The following is a 25,933-nucleotide window of genomic DNA, read 5'->3' on the forward strand; positions in this document are numbered from 1 at the left end:
AATCAAGGACCACATCTTTTTAAACAGTGCTTTTCAAAATAGGGCTTTATATGTGTGTGTTTCACCTTCTAATTTGTCATTTAGTGTTTCGTGAATACTCTTGGGCTACACTGCACAGTAACTTGAAATAAAATACGCAATTTGAGCTATGCAAATTGAATATCTTATTTCGATCATATATCAAAATAGCTTATGTCATATTTGGTGCTGTCTACACAGTGCCAAATTTCAAAAAATAGCGTTATTATGAAACGTCCCTCACTCCTTGTAGAATGAGGTTTACAGGGACGTCGGAATAGTGAGCTCAAAATAATCGGCTTGTATGAAGATGCAGGATAGCTATTTCGGGATACTCTGGTACCAAAAAAACTGTTGCAGTGTAAACGTAGCCTTAGATCAGTGGTTCCCAATTTTTTTGATACTGGGGACCAGTAAACCCATTCACAAGCTTTTGGAGGACAGGTAACATTTGTTTGCATATTCATTAAGCAAATGATGAATATGCAAATAAATTGTGTCGCTGGCCCTACCTGTCCAGTGGGTTGTTCTGCTCCTCCCCTTTTGGCCCCAATCCCAGCTGCTTTATCGGCCAGTGCCGGCTTCCCCAGCTGCATCCAGCACCGGGCATTCTGCGTCAATGCACATGGCGCCCGATGGGTTGTTCTGCCCCCCACCCCCTCCTGGCCCCAATCCCAGCTGCTTTATTGGCCAGCGCTAGCTGACTGTGTCTGGCACCGGGCGTTCTGCATCGGTGCGCATGGCCTTCTGCCTGGATCCTAGCGCCGGCCAGATATAGCCCTGTTTCCCGGGATCATGCCTGGCAGAGACGCCGCGGCAGCGGGCTCTCTCCCAAGAGGGCCATGACATTGCTCTCAGCAGCACGGGTTGCTGCTACCCTGTCACACAAATTAATAGTATCGTGCATGATAATTTTTCTAAGGACTGGTATTTTTTTTCTAAAGACTGGTACTGGGTCACGGACCACACTTTGGGAAATGCTGCCTTAGATAAAGTAATACTACAAAGAGTGGAAGGTACAAAAAGAAATGTTATTCCTTTAAATGTTGTGATTAAGTGTATTCAGATATTTCACAAGACTCAAAAAGTGTCAGGTAATTCTAGCTCTAGTTTACATTCTTGTCACAAAATTTGTCGAATAGCTGTTTATCTAAAAAGCTTTTGACAATATGAGAAAATATAATATGGAAAAGTCACATACTGTGTTTGAAAAGTCAAATAAGTGCGTTTGAAAAGCTAGACTCTTATATTCCTTTTTCACACAGCTCTAGTATATTTAAAAAGCAGTAAATGTCACAAGTGACTTGTTTGTTATGTCTCTGCCTTATAGTTGTTTGGAAAATGTATCCTCTTTATACACCGAATAGGAAAATGACCTCAGCTTACTGGGCTCTTTCAGCCTATTCCCTTGAAATATAAAGGAAATTTTTACTGCTGGAGCTGCCTTGTCTAACTTGCTTAATTTAAAGACTTTGTCCAAAGCTTTAGATTCGTTGTGGACAAGATGGTGAACAAGTTTGTACTAGGTGGCATATCATGCCAGGAAACAGCATGCCAAAGCATCCAATTTAGTGACACTGTAGTTTGGGGTTGGAAACTATTTATTCATTTTGTTTCAAAGTACTGTAGATATTTTTATGGTGATAATTGTATTCAATGCAGAGATGGAATTAGGGTCCATTGTGATTAATGAAATCCATTTGAAATATCATGAAATTATATTAAAAATCAAACTGTTGATTAATACCTATTTGTTCTGAGGAAGTGGGTCTGGCCCATGAAAGCTCATCACCTAAAAATCCATCTTGTTAGTCTTTAAAGTGCTACATAGTCTTGTATTTTATTCTGTGTATGTGAGCTCTGACATATTTTAAGGGTTATAAATGTTATTTACAAGTTAATGAAATTCCCTTTGTCCACATTTTTTAAACAAATATATATCTTATGAGCAGTTGGTGTTTTTAATTGAGATACTTATAACCAAAGTTTCTTTTTCTGAGTGTGGGGAGAATCATGAAAAAAATGCCAAATGAGAAGGCAAGCTATTTCCAGGAATCACCCTTTGTTGAAATGTAAAGTAAGCACAGCCACGTATTTGTATCTCTCTGCACAGTCATAAGAGATTTACCCTGTAACTTCATCATCACTCATGTAAGGAACCCTCTTCCCCCACCTTCACGCACTCTCCTCCCCCAGAAAACCACATCTGTTTCCTACTGATATCTTTTAACACACATCCCCTTAATGTCTTCTAACAGGAAGTAGAAATTGAGAGAAGTTTGCATTCACCAACATTTAAGAATCAGCCTGGGAGTCTTTCCATCATTTCTGTGAAAGATTCAGACGGGAAAAGCGGGAAAACATTTTTTGACAAGATGTCATCTGAAAGTGGTCAGAACAACAACTCTGAAGGTCAGCACATTTTAACTGATTTCTTGCTTTTTTACCTTTTTCAAAACAAGTAAGATAAAGTGTAAGTGTGTGTGTGTGTTTGTGTGTGTGTTTTAGAAGTAAAACAAAACTGATGATACAGTATATGGTTCTTTTTTTAAGAAAAGGGCATAGAATGCACTAAAATGTGAATTTAATTGACATTCCTTTCATTATTCAAGTTGGGATTTTATTTGTAGAGTTACTGTGTGCAATAGGAGGTTATTGACACTATTGCAAAAAAAGACCTCAACACACATAATTACCTCTTTTCCCCTAGAAATAGTGCTGTTACAGAAGATAAAACAGTGCATTAATTTCTTCACACACAAAAAGTATAGATATTTTTAGAACAATGCACTTGATTGTCAAAGTGACAAAGGGGAATCATAGTTGTATAATCAAAGCTGAATGCAATGAAAGAATTAGACGTGTTTATCAATTGAAAAAATTATCTTTTCATCTTTTCTTTTTCAGACGAATACCCTAAATGTGTATAATGAGTTCAAAGTAAAATATGACAGAATCATGTCACAGTTTTTAGATATATGTTATATAATTTTGATTTACTAATGTTTTGCAAATGTCATTAAAATGTTAATAGTTTATATGCCTGAGATTGTACTTGTTACCATAATTTTTCAGTAATGACAGAGCCACAATATACACTACCCTATTAAAAATACAGACCCCATCAATCACTTCTGAAGAGGCAATAAGTAGATTGTACATTTTGGTAATTTGGAATTAGCAATGTGTTTGTTAAAAACAATAATAATGATTATATAATTAACCTCTATTGCACTTCTCTCTGTGACTAAATTGCCCACACTTTCAGCTTGCTACTCAATTTGACCCTAACAATAAAGACGTTTTAAAAAATTAGAAATAAAGAAAAACAATATATCCCATCTCACTCCCCACAATGATATATCTTAGCCTTATCCCTAAATTTTCCCATGGGAGGTTCAATACAAGAACAGCAAAGTTGTTATGACTTGCAGGTCATAGTTATAGTCTGAAAGGCAGATTACACTGCTGATATAAATCCCATACTATCATGTGCAAAAAAATACATCAATATACAGGCGGTCCCCGACTTAGGAACACATCGACATACGACCATCTGCACTTATGACCAACCTCTTATACAGCCAGTCCCCGACTTACGAACGGTGATCCGCGCTTACAAACAGCGTGGTCCCATTTAAATGAATGGAATGCAACTTACGAACAGATCAAGTTACGACCAAGTGTTTGGTACATAACTTGTTCGTAAGTCGGGGACTATCTGTAATTTGAAATGGAGATGGGCCTTAGGTGTTACATTTTGGATAGAAATACAAGATTTGCATTCAAACTTTTTCAAAATTTAGGGTAGTTCATATTCAGAGTTTGGTTCAGGTTCATGATAAAAGTTGGGAAATTTGGATCTGAAATGTTGCAAAATGTGTTTGTGAGGAGTGTCAAATCCAGTGTCTGGTTTAGGAAAACATATTCCTGGTAGATTTTCTACCACTAAGAGGCCTATGTTAGAGTATACACTAGCAAAGGCCTGTGTAAACTTGGGATTAATCTTTTTGCGCAGTATAGATTTCTTTTGATAATCAGCCAACTGGGGGGAATTTCCACTTATAGTACTAACTCTCCAGAAATACTGAAGCATTTAAGCCTGTGTCACCTTGAACAATTACCTACATTATACTTCATGTGGGTGAAGAACAAAACATCTTAAATGTCATCAGAAATAAAATTCGTTTCAGTTTCTGTAATAAAGGAGGGAACTTTAAGAGTTGTTATGTAGGTGGAGGTTGTGACAACCACTTTTTGTCTCCCAGCTAGAGGTATTTGCATGCTATAGTGTGGCCTTATCATTTTCCTCTGACCTGTCAATTAACTGATGCTCTAATATTGCCATTGACAGTCTTATTTTCCTAAATACAGGCTTCAGTATGGTTCAGTGAAGTACAGGCTGGACCTCCCTGGTGTGGCACCCTTGGGACCTGACCAGTCACAGATGAGGGATTTTGCTGAACCAGGGGAGGTCATTTCTGGACCTCTGCCATGGCTCCCCCGGCCTGGCCCACTAGCCTCCTGGCTGGCTCCCCACCTACTGCTGGCCCCACTTCCAAGCCAACCGTGCTGAGGTGGCTCCTGCCTGGCAGCCATGCACTGGATCTCTCAAACCCACTGGGCAGCCTCACTGCCCTGCTGGCCCTGCAGGGCTCCTTGCTGCTGGCCCTCCACTGGGGCTCTCTGGTCCTGCAACATCTTGTGCCAGATCACGGATGTTGCAAGATGAGAGAATCCCAGTTAAGAGAGTTTCTACCTGTAGGTTGTTTGCCATAGACTTGCTGTGTGGTTTTGGGCAAGTCCCTTAACCTCCCTCAATTTCCACTTCTGTAAAGTGGGAGTAGAAAACCATGCCTCCCCACCCCTCATAAAATACTGTGATCTTTGTGTGATACGTGTGTCAATTTCACGCAATAGACCTTACTACATTAAGTTTAAGTATTTGAGGAACTGATTGTACAAAGAAAACAAATGTTTATGTATTATTGTGGATTGGCATATTACTTTTTTAAAAGAAGACATGGCTAATGTAAACCCTGGTAAGAGTTATGAGCTTTAAAGGATTCTTTAAGTCAATGTGCCAAAAAAGAAAACGAAGTGGGATTCCTAGAAAATACTTGGGAGGAGGGGAATGCAAATCTACCCACATCTGGATCCATTCTCCAAGAGAGACTCATTGTCTAGCTGGATTGCCTGTTGAAAGACACAAGCTGGATAAAGGAATGACTCTCAGATTCATGAGGGTGCTTGTTCTGAGTCAAAGCAGTACTGAACTGATAACCACTGCAAAAACTGTCGGTGGAATTTGAAGGACTGCTTACCAACTCGAATACTTAATAGAGTTGGAGTGATGTCTGGTAAGCTTATTAGCATATGTATAGGTTCTTTTACTGTTTTAATATGGTTTCTTTGTAATTCTATCACCTTAAATATAAATGTGCTTGGTGAGGAAGTGCTGTGTGATAACTTAACTGTAGCAATTACACTATCTGCCATCATTGAGGAGAAAATGCTGGCCTGTTTCAAGCAGTTTGACTTTACTGGGAAATTCATAGAGCAGACATGGAACTGTGCAGTCAGTTAGGTAAGGAGGGAGAGAGACATTTGTCTCTGTACAAGAGACAATGGCTGGAGAGCTGGAAAGATAATAATGGATAATGGAAGCCCTTGCTGGACCATACACAGGAATTTCAGTTGCAGTTTCCCTGTCCTGTGACACTATGAATGAATAGTTCTGTTTGAGTGCTTTGTATTATTATTGTAGAAAACTAATACTACAGTTGAATGTGATATTTAAACAAACAGCTATAATCAACCTCAGGAATGAAAGTAGAATTCTCCCAAAAGCATTGCTACTAGTACTGAAAAGACAAAAAAACAAATAAATGACGCAGATAAACTGGAGTTCATGTGGCTGGTTCTGTATATCCCTCTTCATTAAATCTCCAATGGTGAGATCAATGGTGATCAGTTTCCCTTAAGCGAAAATCTATATGTAAGCAAATCATGATGAAAAAGAAGAGCCAGAAATAAAGAACAAAAGAAACAAAATCTAATACTTGTGTGAACTTGAACCTTATGTGCACATTAATTAACTCTTAGAGTCACTGAACCAAAACAGATTCCAAAGCTGCATTTGGAGGCTGACTGGCGTCTCTAGCTGACGGAATATCACTATTCTGAGAAATATGCTATTAAAGGGCCACTTCCTATGTTTTCCAAAAGACAGCTCAGAAATTTACACCCTGGAATGCTGTAAGAGGCATCCTAACATTTATATTGGTTAGTTTGTGAACCCAGTTTGAGCCCAGTTTAGTTGTAATGTAGAATATTATTAATTAAAGTGATATAGGACAATATAAAAGATGAGACACTATCTGCTAAATATCAAAATTTTCACTTAGTTTTAGACAGAATTTAACATTTATATCATACTGTTAACTTGATGACCTCTCCCAAGCCCTTCCAGTTCCAGTATTCTATGATTAAGATAGTTACGACATTATATGCCTATTTTTCAATAATTTATTACCCAACCATTATATCAAGAAACTGAAACTTTTATTTTTCTGTTAAAATTGACTTTTTTAGTTTAAGTGACTCAAAAGACCTATTTATTTGGCTTCAGATAATATTTTTTCACCTTATTTATAGTTAGCAAAAAAGAATTGATTTTTTAATGACACCTGTTGGCATTAAATCCTCACAGAAGACCTATTTCTTTCAATTCAATTTGTCAGTCTTCCAGGTGTTTTTGCAAATACAGAGTGTAGAGTATGAAAAAAGAATTCAGACTAGACACAAGGGATGGAATTCTGGGTCCACTGAAGTCTGTTAACTTCAGTGGATTCAGAATTTCACCTTACATACATAATGCAGTAGGCTACCGCTGAACATCAGAAACATCTTTGCTACACGTTACAGTTAAAACCATAATATTTATCGCAACTCTCTAACATTAAACCCACTCCCTTCCTAAAATCCCCAAAACAAAGATGAGCCTCTTAATGTGCCAAGATTTACAGATTTGGACTCTGGCAGACCACAGGGAAGAGTGATTTCCAGAGATGAGGACTTCTTACAGGAAATACTCTACCATCAACTTCTTACTCGTCGGCTTTGTCTACATTACACTGATATGACATATTGATGCGGCTGTGTCGCTACAAGTCTGGAGGTGTGAACATTGTTTGTCCGGAAAAATTCTCCACAAGCAGAATTTACGTTGTCAGCAGGAGACTTGCTTCAGCCAATAACATGCAGTTCACACTGCCACTTGCTTGGCAAAACTTTGGGGAGTGGACTTTTTTAAGCTTCTGTGAATGACCTTTTGTTGTTCTGTTGGCAATCAATGTAGACAAATTCTCAAACTACTAAGATGCTTGCTCATATGCCTCTGCTGATTTCAACTGCTGTGGTATCTTTGAGCGAGAGGGAGGTAGTCTCTCAGATAATCAGGATTCAATCTATTTAGAATTTTATAAGTTAAAGCAAATACCTTAAAGTGCTGTCTATCCAGAAAAATGACACTGCGGACACAGTATAATGGAATTCCATATTCAGTGTCCGTCCCTCAGTTATTCCTAATCAAGTTTGTTCCATTTGTTGTGTGTCTAACAAATAAAAGCTATTTTCCCTAAGTGCTAAGTCTTGCAAATTTAGTCTGGGTTGAGCATCAGGACTTTTTCTTTTTTGGCCATCATTATTTGTAAGAAGAGTTCTGCATTATTTTGATTCAATCTCATTTATTTCACAGATGTAACTGACAAACTCAGTAAACAGATATGTTAAGGATGAACACAAAGAAGCAGAATGCAGCTCAGGCTCCTATAAATGGATTAGCTCTATGACACTGACCAGAGTAAAAAGCAATAAAAAGTTATTTTTGTCATTAAAGTCAGTAAATAGGATTCTGAATACCCCAGAGAACATATCTGTTGAAGAAAATGCCATTTTTATATTGTAATTTTTCAGAATAAATCTGCAGTCCAAACTCCAACTGGAATTTAGAGCATCCAGCGCAAACCATGAAGCACTGGCCTTATGTGCTTGCCATGAAACTCTGCTCAGGAAGTGGGCAGCCACATTTCACACTAGCTACAGTTTCCAGATGGCCTCAAGATGTAAAGCTCACTACAACAGTACAATATAGTCTTGAGGCAACAAAGGCTTGCTAATGGTTTAAAGATCTACATCGAAAGGAAAAACAACAAGAAGTCTGGTGGCACTTTAAAGACTAACAGATTTATTAGGATATTAGAACATAAGCTTTTGTCAGCTACAGCTCACTTCCTCAGATGCTGAAGAGAAAAAGAAAGAAAGACAGGAAGGGGGAAAAAAGGATACAGACAGATGAGACAGTAACATCAGTGCAAATTAAATCAGAATGGATATGGCTCATCTCCAACAATGATGAGAAGACGGAGTAGTCCTGTGGCACCTTAGGGTATGTCTACAATAGCCTCCTAGTTCGAACTAGGGAGGCTAATGTAGGCATTCGAAGTTGCAAATGAAGCCCGGGATTTAAATAAGGAATGAGGTGTACTGGGAGTTCGAATTAGAGATCCTAATTCCAACTACCTACTCCGTGCCGTGTGTAGCCGCGGGCACAGAGTTCGGACTAAGGGACATTTAAAAATGGCGGCGCCCGGGAAGATGCAAATGAAGCCCGGGATATTTAAATCCCGGGCTTCATTTGCAACTTCGAATGCCTACATTAGCCTCCCTAGTTCGAACTAGGGGGCTAGTGTAGACATACCCTTAGAGATTAACAATTTATATATATATATATATATATATATATATATATATATATATATATATATATATATATACATATATATAATCATGAGCTTTCGTAGACAAAACCCACTTCCTCAGATGAGCTTCAGTCTTAGTGGTGAGAAGATGAGACTACCTGAATGGGAAACTACCTACTGTAATGTGAAAACCACTCCATGTGTTTATTTAGACCTTGGTTCAGGGTATCAAATTTGCATATGAATTCCAGCTCAGCACTTTCTTTCTGCAGTCTGTTTTTGAAGTTTTTCTGTCTGGAATAGCAAATTGCCAACAGACTCCTGAGAGAAACTGCAGGGCTATCTCTCTGAAACCTACAGATTTATTAGGTCATAAGCTTTCATAGCATAACATTTATTAGGGCAGAAGCTTTCATCTAATGAAGTAGGTTTTACCCACGAAAGCTTCTGTGCTAATAAATTTGTGAGTCTCTAAGGAAAGGATGTTAAGAGGCAGGTAGAAGATATAATTTTTATTGGCTGCATGATTACAGCTGCTCCCCAAGTTGCAAACGATCGAGTTACGACCGTTCGCACTTACAACCAAAGCTCCCATTGAGCGGTGGTAAAGGTGGTCCCCGAGTTACAAACGCGACCCACGCTTACTAACAGCGTGGTCGTGTGTAACTAAATGGGGTCCGAATTACGAATGGATCGAGTTATGGCCAAGTGTTTGGTCCATAATTCGTTCGTAACTCAGGGGTTCCAGCTTGCGCCTAGTTCAGAGTCACCTCCACTGTGTCTCTGCAGTTTAAATATAGTAGGAGTCTGTCATGCATACATTTAAACTGCAGAGGCACAGTAGGGGTATGATCCGAACCCGGCGCGAGCAGTTTAAATGTAGTTTAAATGTAGTAGGAGCCAGGTGCACAGGCAGCAGTGGGGGGAATGCGAGTCGTCGACTTAACTACTTGATAAGCCTAAGCTTTTTGGATAGTCGACTAGTCGTCTATTCACTTACATCTGCTCTAAGGTGCCAAAGGACTCCTCTTCGTTTTTGCAGATACAGACTAACACAGCTACATCTCTGAGATTCTCTGAAACCTGTCATCTAAAGAAAGAGCTCGCGTATTTTATCAGGCACAGACAGAAAAAAATGCATTTAGCTACAGCTGTAACCTAAGCACACTAGACTCTTAACATACCCTTTGAAATGCAAACCTGTTGTACAAAAGTGCTCATGCTATGAACTTTTCTCTCTTTAACCCCTAGTGATCTTAAATACACATTAACAGGAAAGATAGCAAGATGAGAAACTGCTCAAAGGAAGTGCCCCAAACTACCTTCTGGATCTATCACAAAGATAGAAGCAGAGGCACTCAAGATGAATACCATCTCCTGCCTGGGTCTGCCACAGTGTCAACCAACCATACCACTTTTGTCCCCTATAAAAAAGGCAGCTGACAGATTTAAAAAAATCATGATGGACACCTTCCCAGCCATCATTGAAGTCAATTGAAATTTTAAGGGATTAGACAGGAGGACTCCATGAATTGACCAGTCCTATTCTTAGAGTCTGATTTTGCAGTCTAAATACAGCCAAAACTCCCATTAAACTAATGCTAGGGATTACTTTTGACTGTGCAAAGTCTTCAGGATCAGGCTGCATATAAGGCAAAATAGCAAGAGTTAATTTAAATACCCTGCAGCATAGCAAAAATGTATTTTCTGAGTGCTTACATTGAAAGAAATCTGTGTGTCCTATTCATTTTCTACCCAACAGAAAATGGAAAACATTTAGTACAATGGGAATTGAAGTGGGGTTTTGCATTTAAAAAAATTAATAAAAGAATCAATTAAAATAACAGTAAGTGTTTTCCTTACATAATCAGAAGTCGAATGCATTAATTCAATTAAAGTAGGTTGTCATGCCACTACTGCTGTGCTTGGTAAGAATGCTGTTTTTATTGAATGCCACTGTTGAATTTAAAGTGTGCATACTAAACTAGTTGGTGTGACGAAATAATGCTAAACAAGATTCAAAGCTTACATTTCTGCTGCCCCCAAGCCTGTGTCTAGACTGCAGGGTTTTTTCGAAAAAAGTAGCCTTTTTTCGAAAAAACTTTTCCTGCGTCTAGACTACAGCCGTGTTCTTTCGAAATTAAATCGAAAGAACGTGGCTTTTCTTTCGACAGCGGTACTCCTCATTTCACGAGGAATAACGCCTTTTTTTCGAAAGTGCTCTTTCAAAAAAAGGCGCTATGTAATACAAACTGTGCTTTTTTGAAAGAGAGCATCCAGACTGCCTGGGTGCTCTCTTTCAAAAAAACAGCTTGCTTTTTCGAAAGTACTGATTGTAGTCTAGATGCTCTTTTTCGAAAGAAGCTTTTTCAAAAGTATCTTTCGAAAAAGCCTCTTTTGAAAGAGGCTTGCAGTCTAGACGTAGCCCAAATGTTATATGAGCATTGAACATAAGGAAATGGCATAAGAATGCAACCTGTAATTATGTTGCAGCTTGTTACTAAAGCTTTATGAAGTCCATACTAACATAAGTTTTCTTTTTGATTTGTGCATGAAATAATGGCTTTTGATGAGGTGTATCCTATCGCACACATAGTAAAACTGGCTGTTTGAAAATCTGTGCTTGAAAAGTTTGTAAAGGAAAATGCTCATTTTCCTTGAAGGTAATCTGAACAGTCTCCAGCTTTCAGGGTTTTTCAGACGTGATCTAGAATCATAGAATTTTGAAATTTGCATGTCAAATAGCTCATAATACACATTGATTCGGTCAACTTAAATGTTACTGGGAATTATTAATTAGTTGAAACAAACTTGGTTAATTGTTAACCCAATGGGCATCCTGGGTGAGGAGGACTTGTTTTGCAACAGATAAATGGCAAATTGACTGAGAACCTTTAAAATGACTTAAAATGGTAAGCAAAATAGCCTGATGATCTGTAAGAAAGGGAGAGATGGGTTATATTTTGCTCAAATGATTACAATAATCTTTTGACTTTAATAAAGAATCCTTTGTCTGACAGATTTGTTTATGGTGTTGTAGTCTTTTGGGTTAATATAATTTGATTAACTTAGTTTTAGCATCAGTGGGCCTGATTCTCATCTCACTAATGCTGGATTCATACTATTTAATTTCAGTGGGTGATTCATAGAGATGTAAATGAGAGAGAAGTCAGGCTTAACATTTATTTCTGGAATTAGTAATTCAGCACAGAGGGTTACATTCTAAACCAGAGGTGGGCAATCATTTTTGACCAGGGGCCACTTCAGAAATTTGTGAAGTGGTCCTGGCCTACCTGACATGGGGCGGGGCCTCAGGCAGTAGGAGTGAGGCCAGGATACTTCCGTACTTCCCCAGTGACAGACCCTGATTGGTCTGGGGGTGAGGGAGGGCACAAAGTCTCTCCCCCCACCAAAGAACCACCAGCTATTCTGAACAGCTGGCGGTTCCCTCTCGGCTCCCATGCCCCTGGCAGCAGGAGGAGACTTTGCATGCTCCTCTCACCCTCAGATCAATCAGGGCTGGGGGGGAGGAGGGGGAGCAGGGGAGGAAGGAAGTGCACAAAGTCTCCTCTCACCCTGCCCCTGTCCTGGAAGGAACATGCAGCACTTAGAAGCATTGCACCCCTTGCAGGGCAGGAAGAGACTTTGTACTCAGGGCTTGGGGGTGGGGGAGCGCACAAAGTCTCCTCCTGCTGCCACGCACTCCTTGCAGGGCGAGGGCAGGGCAGGAGGAGACTTCGCGTACTTCTCCCCCACCCCAGACCTTGATTGTCTTGGGGGAACCGTGATAAGTCTCTTGCTCCCTACCCTCTGGCACACGGCACTTAGAGTCAACTCTAAGCAATGCACGCTCCCCCGCCTTTAGGCTCTGATGGGACCAGGGAGGGGGGAGTGGCAGGGTCTCCAGGTGCCAGATCAACCTGCTTGGCAGGCTGGATCTGGCCCATGGAGGCCCTTTTGCCCACCCCTATTCTAACTGAAAAGCATTTGGAAAGTTGATGTTAGTGTGGAGTCAGTACCTGCGTATTGTCATGTTTGTAAGTAAATTCAGAATTATTTTTGAATTAATCCTGCTGATTTTTATTTTTACAAGAGTATCCTTTAAGTACATTTATCTTGACACGCGTATGTTCTGCGTTTGACAAATTTATCACTAAAGCTTCATCTGTTTCTCTCACTTTGTTCTGTTTGTTCACACTGTGCTGCAGTCTACTGCTTGGTGTGAGCTTTCTTGAGAAAAATGTTAGGCTGAGGCCTGTGGTTTGACCCCTATCAGATATCTATGATCATCTATAATTTGCTAACTTCCTTCAGTCTCTTTCTCTCTTCCTCTCACTCTCTTGTTTTAAGATATCTTCCTGAATTGTTCATGTGAAATTAACTAGTGTTTGTTGTACACACAAAACTTACAAGTGCTAATTTGTGTGTGCAAGCACACATATTTAAAAATGGAAAATTAGCACCCTATGTGTGAAATCAGTTGCACTTGAAAATTTTGCAGGAATGGTTCACAAGTTCCTTTGGAAATGTGGCATTCTCACTTCCAGAGATGAGTGGGCTTCCAAAGATTTGTATGTTCAGTACAGATAAGCCCCTGAAATCTCTTGTAATGTCATGTGAGTTAACGTGAATTATTTCATGATAATTCATATAATTATAATTATTTCATGATAACCTTACAAGTACAAACAAAACTTTTTGTTGTAAATCATCTGGTTCTTTTAACATATGTTATTAAACTGAATTTGGAAGTGTGTTTACTGGGATATGAGATAAATTTACCTGCAAGGAAGTAGGCATGGATGCATTTCCATATCAAAATAACTGTTGTGTTCCTGCCAAATCCTCCTATTCACACTGCTTTGCTACATAGTAGAGTCAGTCTGCCTATTTACTTATGATCCCTTTACAACTCCAGGGTCATCCTGACTGGATGATACCTCCCTTTTTAAATGCTGGTGTGCACTCAAGTATTGTTCTTTGTGATTACAGCTGGAATCTTGTGGGAAGTTCACTTATCTGTGTGATACTCCTCATTATTAGCAGACATGCCTTGTGCTTCAGCATGGCCTGGGCTGAAATCCAGATCTGCAGTCCCACCCATCATTGGTAGTTAGCTGAATCTCAGTCCCAAAAGTAAAGCTACTTCAGGAAAAGATGTAGAAGTTTAAGCCTCCTCCTCAGGTGCTTTTATTATCTTAATTCTGACGTCTTTGTGTGACTTTAGATATGCTTGCAGCAGTCTGTTTATATTCATCACTGTGAGAATCACAGTTGTTCCCAGTTTCCGCTATGTTGCTTGAAAATGCTATCAAAATGGTTACAAAAGCCAAGTGAATGATGGGATAAAGGAAGGTCATCATGGGAAGATTTTAGTTTGATTCAAGTCCCATCTTCTTTTCAATAAGCTAAACAGAATGAGTTATTAAAATCTCTTGTGTAAATCATTTTCCCCAGCCCTGGAATCATTTTTGTGTCTCTTTTCTGCCCCCTCTCTAGTTTTTCAATGTCCTTTTTAAAATGTAGACATCAGAATTGGATGCAGTAAATCACCTCCCTACATATACTCAGTATTCCAATGTGAGTAAATGAAAGTATCTCTTTAGATCTTTTTGCCCTAGTATTGCACTGGGAGCTCATGTTCAGTTACTTTTCCACCCTAGCCTCTTTTCAGAGTTGCTGCTTTCCAAGATACAGTTCCATATCACGTTCTTCGTTTTTAGCTACATGACTTTTCATTTTCCTGAATGAACATGTGTTTTTAATTTGACCATGTTAGTCAGACAACAAAATGCATTTTTATATGAATGAGCCCAGCTTACTAAGCTCTCTACCATCGCCCTGTCCTCATAATTACTTATCATTCTTCTAATTTTTGTATCGTTTACAGATTTTATTAGCAATAAATTTATAATTATTCCAGCTATCTAATGAAAATGCTGAGTAGCACCAGTTCCTATAGTACCCCCTTAGAAAACACCCCCATTCAACAATGAGTCCCATTAACAACTGTTTTTCAGTTCTGTCATTCAGCCAGTATTTAATCCGTGCCCTTTATTGATACTGTATAATGTTGGGGTTTTGAGCTGAAGGTTGTCTGGTATTAAGTCACATGCATTATAAAAAAAACTTACATCTATACAATTGCCTTTTACACCCAATCTTGTTATATCATCAAAGAGTGAAATCAAGGCTATTTGATAAACCTATTTTCATAAAATCATGTGGACTGGCATTAATTATACTGCTATTCTATATTTTTTATCCATTAAATCATTTTTTCTCTTGTGGTGGTCATAAGCTAACTTGCCAAGTTATTTGGATCATCTTGCTTGCCCTTTTTGAACACTGGTGTATCATTGGCACTCCTCCAGTATTCTGGAATTTCCATCGTAATGCAAAATTTATTAAAAATTATCAGCATACCATAAATCAATTTTGGCAACTCTTTTAGGACAGCAGAATGGAATGAGACCCCATCACAGTCAGAAAGCATTAATAATCAGTTACTTAAATGCATTACATCTGTGTCATAATTAATAAGCTGCTTGTCAGCTGGAGGGCTAAGAGGCATCAGGTGTTTACTTAATGAATGCCTGGGCCTCATAACAGGGAGAGATTTCAGTCTGAAGAAAAAAATCACAAGGAGCGGAGAGATTTCTATGAATGGACCTGACCAAAAGTCTGTAGAACAGTTCCTTAGGCTGAGTTGAGGGAGAAGAGTCTGGAGTATCTGAGAAAGATTAAAAATAGGAAGAGCTGATTCATTTAGATACTTTGAATATTAGTGTGATGTGTATTTATTTACACCAAAAGTAATCTGAAATAGACACGTCCCACCCAGAGTGCTGAATTGTGAACAGAGGCAGATTGTTTATACAGGATTCTAGAGACTTCTGCAATGTCCATCATACCCTTATGCAAGCATGAGTGTGAATTTTACCAGATGGTTGAGAGCAGGATCTCCTTAGCCAATTCTTCTAGGACTCTAGGATAGAGCTTATTTAAAAAAAAATTATCTCTGGTAGAGGTTATCTGACACCCTCTTTAATTATCTCTGGTAGAGGTTATCTGACACCCTATTTCATCATCCTCATGCGATTAGTACATCATCCTGCTTCTTTCCAAATACAGAACAGAAATATTGATTGAACACTTCTGTATCATGAACAATTTTACCATATCCATCTAATAATGAATCTATGCTGTTGGTAGGCTTTCTTTTGTTCCTAATACACTGAAGAGTGGAGTGAAATTAAACTAATTTTTCTTTATTCCTGACAGTCAGGGATTTTTCTCTGGTGTCTTCAGATTCCATTGTCAATTTTTTGTACTTCAGAGGTTCTAACTTGTGTATCTTATTTGAAAAAAAATCTTTTCAAGTGAGAAAAAGTGTTGATGAACCATTTACACCGAGTTCACTAGCTGAGCATTTTTGGCTGCCATTATTGTCAGTGAGCAGAAGCTGAACTGATGTTCATGTGGCTTATAATAAAAACATGATGGATATTAATTGGCAGTAGCTAATTTAGTTAGTTCTTTCAAAAAATGGGAGCAGTCACAATTCTCCACTCCCTTTTATGTGTGGTACACTTTGCCAACCTATTTATCTATTCTATAGTTTTAACTTCTAATTAACAAGAATATAATGAATTCTCTGAGAGGGCCACTAAGGCCCCTGTAAAAAAAAGATGGGTAAGACATATGCAGTGTTTCATTATGTGAGCCCTATGTAAATCACACTAGAAATAACAGAGATTTCACAGCTTTTTCCTCCCAGAAGTAGTATACTTCAGTTGGATGCATGTGTGACATCATTGAATGCTGATGTGAACATACAAAACATTGGTGCAACCACTGTTATATGTTTGCACCAAATCTATTGAAAGCTTATGTTTTGTGGATTCTGTTATGCTCTTCATATGCATGTATCATTGTTGTATTGGAAGGTTTGAGTAATGAGCTGCATACTTGTATTTCACATGTTTGCTTCTGGGAAATCTCGAAGGCTTAGTCTATTGTGAAAGGGTTGCTAGCCAAATGAATAGCAGTACTTGACTGATAATGGGCCTTAATAAGTGCCAATGCACATCTGAGGAACTTTGCAGTGAATATTCAGACCTGCATGTAAGTGATGGCTACTGCTTCAAAAAGCAAGTTGTGCATAGATAGGTGACTTCCTCATGTGACAAACTCCATCTTGGGATATACTTTCACACAGCAATAAGGGTATGTCTACACTACAAAGTTAGTTCGAACTAACGGACGTTAGTTCGAACTAACTTTAATAAGCGCTACACTAGCGCTCCGCTAGTTCGAATTTGAATCGAACTAGCGGAGCGCTTAGTTCGAACTAGGTAAACCTCATTTTACGAGGATTAAGCCTAGTTCGAACTAGCTAGTTTGAATTAAGGGGTGTGTAGCCCCTTAATTCGAACTAGTGGGAGCTAGCCCTCCCCAGGTTTCCCTGGTGGCCACTCTGGCCAACACCAGGGAAACTCTATGCCCCCCTCCCGGCCCCGGACCCCTTAAAGGGGCACGGGCTGGCTACGGTGCCCGTGCCAGGTGCAAGCCTGCCAGCACCCAGCCAGCAGACCCTGCACCTGGCACGGCACAGAGCCACCCACCCGATGTCCCCCAGCCCACCCCCTCTTCCCGGGACCAGGCTGGCGGCTCCCGGGAGCTTGCCCTGGACCGCAAGAGGCGGGCACCTTCCTGGGCTAGTGCGGACATCGTGGACCTCGTCCACGATCTCCGCACTAGGCAAAGGAAAGTGGCCATCTAGGGCAGGAGAGCTGCCAGCCTGGCCACCCAAGAGCAGGTGTGCATGAAAATCAAGGGGGTCCACTGAGACCCCCGACACTGAGCCCTGAGCTTACAATGGCCGTCCTGGGTCAGACCAAAGGTCCATCTAGCGCAGTAGCCTGTCTGCTGACAGCGGCCAACCCTAGGAACCCTGGAGGGGATGGACCGAAGACAGTGACCAAGCCATTTGTCTCGTGCCATCCCTCTCCAGCCTTCCACAAACTTTGGGCAGGGACAGCACTCCTACCCCCTGGCTAAAACTACTCCATGGACCCAACCTCCATGACTTGATCTCACTTCCCTTTAAACTCTGTTCTAGTTCCAGCCTTCACAGCCTCCTGCAGCAAGGAGTTCCACAGGTTAACTATTTGCTTTGTCAAGAAGAACAACTTTCTCTTACTACTTTCAAGCCTGATACCCATTCCTTTCCTTTGGTGTCCTCTAGTCCTTCTTTATGGGAACTCAGAAAGAACTTTTCTCAATGCACCCTCTCCACCCAACCCCTGCTTTTAGAGACCTCTATCCTGTCCCCCCTCCGTCTCCTCTTTTCTAAGCTGAACAGTCCCAGTCTCTGTAGCCTTTCTTCATCTGGGACCTGTTCCCAACCCCTGATCATGTTAGTTGCCCTCCCCTCTCCCAGCCTTTCTCTTCCTCTCTCCCACCTCCTTTTCCCAGTCTCCCCCAGTTTTGTTCAATAAAGACAGAGTCAATGTTGGAAGAAACATTATCTTTATTTTGTACATCAATAAGAAGGGGGGCTAGGGAAGGGTAAGTGGAAGGAGGTGAGGGAGGAATGGGGTACGAGCCCCCGATGGGGAGGACTGGGCTGGCTCTGCGGGCTTCTGGGGGTGGAAGCTCTCCTGCAGCCCCCCGATTGCCCCCTCTCCCCAGATGGCAGCCTGTGGCAAGTGCAGCCGGGCTGATGGTCGAGTGTTGTGATGTGCCCAGTGTGGGTACTCCGAGCACTCCAAGCCAGAACTTCTTTGCAAGCGGGGCATCCCTTAGAACTGTGTGTCCGGGGTGGGGGTCGGGACCCTTTAAGCGCAGCCCGCAGCTAGCCTGAGACAGCATCTCCATGCTCTAAGTCCTCCTCTTATGCCCTGCCGGCACTGCTTCCGGCCATCCTTAAGCCCTGTTCAGAGTCCACTCAATGTGGACTTGCTAGTTCGAATTAGCAAAACGCTAATTCGAACTAGTTTTTAGTTCTAGACGCGTTAGTTCGAACTAACTTTGTAGTGTAGACGTATCCTCAGAGTGGAAGTCCCTCCACATTGGCAAGGGTATAAAGAGGGCCATGAGAGCTCCTCCATTTTGTCTTCATTCCAGCTCCTCACTTCAGGAGCATCTTTGCTATGACTAAGTCTGAAAGGACTGATCCAGAGACTGATAGCACAGCAGACTTTTCCATCTCTTCACCATGAACTTTGTAATTGGTATATGTAATTTGTTTCCTTTAACAATTTTACTCTCAACCTTTTCTTTCCTTTATTAATAAACCTTTAGATTTTACATTCCAATGGACTGGCACAGCATGCTCTTTTGGGTAAGATCTGAGGTATAAACTGAGGTATAAATTGACCTGGGAATGTGGCTGGCCCTTTGGGATTGGGAGAAACTGTTGGGATTTGAAGCAAAATGCAGGACAATGTAGCACTTTAAAGACTAACAAGATGGTTTATTAGATGATGAGCTTTCGTGGGCCAGACCCACTTCCTCAGATCAAAAACTAACACGGCTACATTTCTATCACTATTCTACTGTTGGGATTTGGTGAGATTGGTTTTCATAACCTCTCATCTGTGTAAGGAGTGGTGCTGGTTGTGGTGGGGAACCGAAGGCCTGGGGACTGGGTTGCCTGGAACTGGCCCATGAGGTTCTGGGCTCCTCCCCACCCTCCAGCATTGGGGAGCCCACACTGGCACTGCAGCCCCATGCCTCCCTTCCCCACCCACTCGCAGCTCCCACCCTGGGGCTGGAGTACCAGCTGCCTGATGTATAGGGAGTAGCTCAGAGCCTCCTGGGCTAGAGTCAGGAAAGTTAGAGCCAGATCCAATCCACAGGCTCTGCCTGGTATGGGAGGAAGTGTCTCCACTCACTGGTGCTCCCCCTCCCCTTCCCCCTTGCTAGTCTGGACCCCCTCCACCCCCAGGTTCTCCTGTGTGAGTGAAATGGGGAGGGGGTCTTTCCACCTCTCAGGGTCCACGAGGTGGGATTTTTGTTAGTTTGTATTTTTGCTTTTCACTTTTGTGTGGCCCCCAACTGATTTTTCTGTGTGTCAGTGACCCCCAATCCAAAAACGGTTCCCCACCTGATGTAAGAAGATTTCTTGTGCGCCATATTGTTGGTCAGTGTGGCAAACAAAAGTGCTGTTTGTGGGTGGTTTGGCATGCCTTATAATGGAGGATCCCCAATCTTGGGGTGTAAGTAACCCTCTCTTTAAGCAATTCACCCTGGCTGGGTCTAGACTGGCCGCTTGAATTTCCGCAAGAACACTGAAGATCTCATGTAAGATTGTCAGTGTTCTTGCGGAAATACTATGCTGCTCCCGTTCGGGCAAAAGCCCTCTTGTGCAAATGCTTTTGCGCAGAAGGGCCAGTGTAGACAACGCAGTATTGTTTTGCGCAAAAAAAGCCCCGATCGCGAAAATGGCGATCGGGGCTTTCTTGCGCAAAACCGTGTCTAGATTGGCATGGACACTTTTCTGCAAAAAGTGCTTTTGCAGAAGAGCATCCGTGCCAATCTAGACGCTCTTTTCCGCAAATGCTTTTAACAGAAAAACTTTTCCATTAAAAGCATTTGCGGAAAATCATGCCAGTCAAGACATAGCCCCTGATTTTACCCTCTCAGTGGTGCCCCAGGAACCTTGCAATATTACAACATGTCAAAGGTTTTTCTGAAAAAAATATTGCCTAAGAAATACACACTTATCCCTGAAAGAATCAGCAGCTTCTATCCAGGTGAGTAATGATTTTTATCTCTACAAACACAGTTTGTGATTGAAAGTAAGGGGCAAACAGAATTACAGCATTTAAGGTCTCAAAATAACACCAAGAGTTTCAAGTTATGCTATACAAAGAGCTCATAAACAGGACAAGCAGTCTAATGCTACTAAGAGAATGGTCTTTGATGCCTTCTTTTTCTAGAAGGAATTTCTTAAAAACATCCAATTAAAGTCACTGACCCTCAATTCAGCAAGGCACTTGAGCACATCTAATTTTAAGCATGTGAGTAGTCATGTTAGGTTTAGTGAAACTACTCATGTGCTTAAAAGTTGGGCATTATCTTAAATGCCTTGCTTATCTCCATAGGACCACTATCAACATCTTTGGACTCATCCATTTTCCAGGAAAATTAAAACATGAAATAAAAATCTAGCTGATAATGCAGTGATGTTACCTTTTCTTAAGGTACGTGGAAATATTTAATTGATGGGAATAGACCATATCACCAACAAGGTCTCTCTCTTCCTAACTGGAGATATTTTTTTTTCCATCACTAAATCAAAACGGCTCATACAGTTTTTCCTTTAAAAACAACATGTTTCTATTCATTCTGGTTTCTGCTCTTACAAGATATGTCTTGTCTCTGTCTCTGCTGATTTTCACTGACTCTTATTATAGCTGTTAGAAATTCTTCGGTGAGGTAGCAATTCTTTTCCCTTCTTGTATGTTCTAAATACAGGCAGTCCCCGGGTTACATGGATCCGACTTACATCGGATCCCTACTTACAAACGGGGTGAGGCAACCCCGCACTAGCGGCTTCCCCCCAGCAGACCAGGGAGACACGAAGCTAGCGCCTTCCCCCCCAGCAGACCAGGGAGATGCGGAGTGGCTTTTCTCAGCAGACACCTCAGCTTGAGAATAAAGGACTGAGGGAAGTGAGGTGTGGGATAATAAAACTGAGCTCTGGAGAAATGTTTGGCTAGAGTTTCCCCTACAATATGTACCAGTTCTGACTTACATACAAATTCAACTTAAGAACAAACCTACAGTCCCTATCTTGTACGTAACCCGGGGACTGCCTGTATGTTGAAACAGAAAATTGGTCTCATATTTTGGTTATAAATAATTAGGGATAACAAATAACCCTGAATTGGGAAAATTTATTTTTAAAAGTATGCTTACACTGAGGGTCAGAATGCTGCCCTTGGATGCATATGGGCTCATTGTATTGTAATCAGTAGTATGCATGCATATATGAGTGCAGAATTTGGCCTTAGTTTGTTTACGTATGTCTACAAACTAGTCTGACCTGGTCAGAAGGGCCTTTACAAGACGTATTCTGTATTTTTTTTTCTTTTTTCAGTAGAAAAGAATATGTCTTTCATTGGGACTGATAAAAACAATTAAAAAAAGATGCTTTTAAATATTTTAATAACAAATTTTACTTCGTTAGGGCACCTAGTGTCTTATCAAAAACAACTCAAGAATCAGAAGTTAGCCTGTGATGGTAACTTAGGTAGGAGAAAGTTTGATTGATTGAACAAGTGTTTAAGCTATCCTTAAATATGACAAAAGCACACTGTAATAGTGCCTTTACAACAGGTTTCTACAACAAGTAATTGACTCAAGCACAGGCTATATAGGCCTCACCCCCTAAAAATAGGCACTAAGTTCCATCTTTTACATGTGGGGCTAAAATAAAATCAGCTGTCCCCACCTACTTGCTTGACAGAAGAGAGAGGTGTGTACTTCAGTGGAGCTGGTCTCCACTAGCCTGTATATTTCAGGGGACTGGGAACGTTGTCTTACAAAAAAATCAAGAAATATAACTGGCTAGTAGAGGACATAAAGACTTCCTTTATAAAAAGAACTGCAGTTCAGGAAATCGTGTTGATGCACTCTGAATTATAGCAAAGGTAAGTGGAGTCTAGTATGTTAGTATTATATGACTGATGTGAGATAACTATGCCCCCATATAACTTGTGAAAAACAGCTGATTTTAATGATGGCAAACCGGATAAATGGCATTAGCAAAAGATGAAAAAGCATGAATTAACTGCATGCCAAATATGATATTACATAGTTGCTCTCTAGCATGTACTTAAAATATAGTAAGTTAATAATCTATAAATAAACTTTATTTTGAATGAGAAATCTTCAGCACAGTGAAAGCAGTTTAGATCCTAACACTTGTGTTACCGTGTATGGTATGTCCCTATGGGGACAAGCAAAAATGTATTTCAAGATTTGGATTTCATGTAATTTGCAGTTATATTACTAATATCACAAAAATTAATGAATGGCTATAAACACATAAAGAATAGCTATTTCTTGAATAAACAGCTAAAATGTAGTGGGATCTCCAAGTAAAGTTGCATGTTTAACATTCTAGGATAATTGTTGTCAGTTGGCTATGTGAGATCTAAATAGAAACTCTAATAACTTTAACAATGGGGACCCCGATTTTCTAAAATAATAGATTTACATTTATTGACACCATTTACTATTTTATGCATATGCTTGTAAAATCTGTCTTTTGAGATGTTGATGTATGATTAAGGATAGCTATGATATAGGTGCTTAGATATTGCACATTTACGATTTATAACTGGACTGATTAAGTCAAAATATGAAGTGAGACAAACAAGGTGAGTGATGTAATATCTTTCATTGGACCAGCTTCTGCTGGCGAAACATATAAACTTTCATTCTTCATAGAGCTCTTCTTCAAGTCTCTGTGTAGCACAAAAGCTTATCACTTTCACTAACAGAAGTTGGTCCAATAAAATATATGACGTCACCCACCTTTCTCTCTAATATTCCTGGGCCAACAGTGCAAATAAAATTTAAAAAAAAATCAGTCATGACTCATTACTTTAAAATTATGTAATAAGAATACATATTTTATTTGCAAGTATTAATGGAAAAATATGTTCTTTGCTTGTATTTCATTTGCTAAGTGATAAAGTGTATGTACAATATGTGAGTTTGAAACCTGTCCCAAGAATCAGACAGTTGAAACAGAATAGTGGATTTTGGCATGCAAATTTGAATATAAACTCAGTAACTTTTTCAAGTATTGCTCAATGCTTTTCAGATGGACAATGACCAATGTGATTTAGTTAGGATTAAAATAACAGTGCTAAATAGCACACATGTAGTACTTTCTGCATAATAATTATTACAATATTTTAAACGCTGTTTCAACATTGTTGATAATAAATATTGAAACTAATCTCTTTTTTCACCGTGGCATACCTGGGTTTACATTTTTCCTGTTTTCTTCTAACAATTTTATTTACATTATTCTAAGGTGAAGAGCTGTTCATATTAGTCAGGACTTGCTGTTTCAGTTAGATCATTGCCCCTAATTGTGCTGCATGGAGTAACAGACTCGACAGGGGCCTTTAGAAGTGACATGCACATATGCAGGTGCTTTACTACATCAAGTATTTAAAGAGCATTACCATGGCTGTCTGTGTGTAAAAATAGGCATGCTGATAGATAAGACGTATGTTCAGATATAATTTATATAGACTACCAGGGTATTTATAAATAGCATTGTGCTGTGATTTAAGCATTTTGACTGAACAATCTGCCGGGGAATAGAATTTAATTGTCACTGAGTTGCTTTTCTTTTCCTTTCCTTATGAGAGCATTCAAGTTGTACTTTGAAGTTTAATTAAATTGTGATTTGCCTTCTCCTAGACCTGAAGCAAATAATTTCTCAACAGAATTCCAGAGAAACTAATGGCATTTTTGTCTTTATAAGACTAATCCAGGAATGTATTTTTAATACTCACTTAACTTCCTTCAATGCCCCCAAGATATACTGAATGATATACACATGGACCAAATTTATGTAAACTTGGTTGCTTACATCACTGGGAGCTGGGATGCTCATTTATGAAAGCCAGGTCATTTATTCATCTGCTTAAATATGGACTAGAGAACCCACTTTTAGGCATCTAAGGCTATGTCTAGACTGCAGTGGTAAATCGGAAAAAGATACACAATTTGCGATATGCAAATTGTGTATTGTTTTCCAATTTACTTTTGAAAGAGGTTTTCCCATAATTTGGCGCATCTATACAGTGCCAAATTTCGGAAAAAAGTGCTCTTTCAACACAACCCTTCTTCCTTGTAGAACAAGGTTTACAGGGATAGCAAAAGAGCGTGTCCGCTTTTTCGAAAATTTTTCGGTATCCTGGAAAACAGTGCAGTATAGACGTAGCCTAAGTGAGAATGTATTAGCTTATGTATTTTCACATTTCTTCCAAATCAGTGATGCCATTTAACCCATTTTTATATAACATCTGACATTGAAATAGTTAATAAATTATGCAATTTACTTTCCTAATAATCTCTCCACAGCAAATTAAATTAAATTTAAACCAGGACTGTCTATGAATAAGCCTCTGAAAAAGCTAAGAATGGCCAATTAATTAGATTGAACAGCTTCCAGAAATTTGGAGGAAACAAAAATAAGATAAAGATAAATATTGCTTTATTTCAGTAGCTAGTGGGAAAACCATCTGTTGTCCTTAGAGTAAGGTTTACTTGGGTGAATAAGAATATGCAGCCTGAAGTAGTCTCACTGTCAGAGGTCACATGCTCTATGAATCTGGTAATGTTGGTAATTGTATTGCGCTAAACACAGTACTCATCATTTTGTTTTCATCTTTACATTTGGAATCACGGTGGTACTCAGTTATTTTTTTTCTTTGAAACCTCCTAAAAATTTTGAATAGAGGTGTGCACTGCTAGAGGTCCAGGTTGAAAATCTGTGGACTAGAACCACCAAATATTAGTGCAGGGCTTTCACAAAGTCACTTCATATAGGTCACTGTTTATCTCCACAGAAATAACTGCTCCTGCTCAAATTTTTTTCATTTTGTTTCTCACAGCTTTTTAAAATAGAAGTGTTCAGATGAAAGGGAATAATTACATCTGTAAATAAAAGGGGTGGCTTATTTTTTAATTCTTCTGTGCACTCTTATCTGTTCATCTTCCATGTTACATGAACTCTTCTCTTACAGGAAATATTGCAATTGCCTGTTGCATTACAAGTTCTGATATGTGAAATTTCTCAAACATAAAAAAATTACCAAATTGTTCAAGGTGAACATGTGATTTACAATAAAAATAATCCTTAAAGGGGCTATTTTTGGAGTTTGCTGTGCTAGTCACAGACATGGTGGCATCACCATGAGAGGATTATGCACATGCTCAAGTTGTCTGCGAGGACTGATCTAAAATTGGTGGTTACGTGTTTAACAAAGATAAACAACACAGGAGTCCTAGCTTTAAATACAGATGTTGTAATTGGAGCTAGACCCAATAGATTCAGAAAAGTTAATTTGCCTCCAAATGTAGGTGGATCATCCTGTTTTATATGTCACTTT

The 25,933-nt window shown here is 39.7% G+C and overlaps 1 protein-coding gene across 3 annotated transcripts in view; it reads left to right on the forward strand.

Annotated features, from left to right (window-relative positions):
• XIRP2 (xin actin binding repeat containing 2) overlaps positions 1-25,933 on the forward strand; it is a 187,361-nt gene that overhangs the window by 87,384 nt on the left and 74,044 nt on the right. The window contains exon 2 of one of the 3 annotated variants that reach the window (XM_075933533.1): positions 2,277-2,430. In XM_075933533.1, the coding sequence (XP_075789648.1) occupies positions 2,277-2,430 (154 nt within the window). Of the gene's footprint in view, positions 1-2,276; positions 2,431-5,190; positions 5,379-22,215; positions 22,445-25,933 lie in introns of those variants that run through there. The other 2 variants (XM_006135766.4, XM_006135767.3) reach the window with 2 other exon arrangements.

The sequence above is a fragment of the Pelodiscus sinensis genome, chromosome 7 (assembly GCF_049634645.1).
Source record: "Pelodiscus sinensis isolate JC-2024 chromosome 7, ASM4963464v1, whole genome shotgun sequence".
Taxonomy (NCBI): domain Eukaryota; kingdom Metazoa; phylum Chordata; order Testudines; family Trionychidae; genus Pelodiscus; species Pelodiscus sinensis.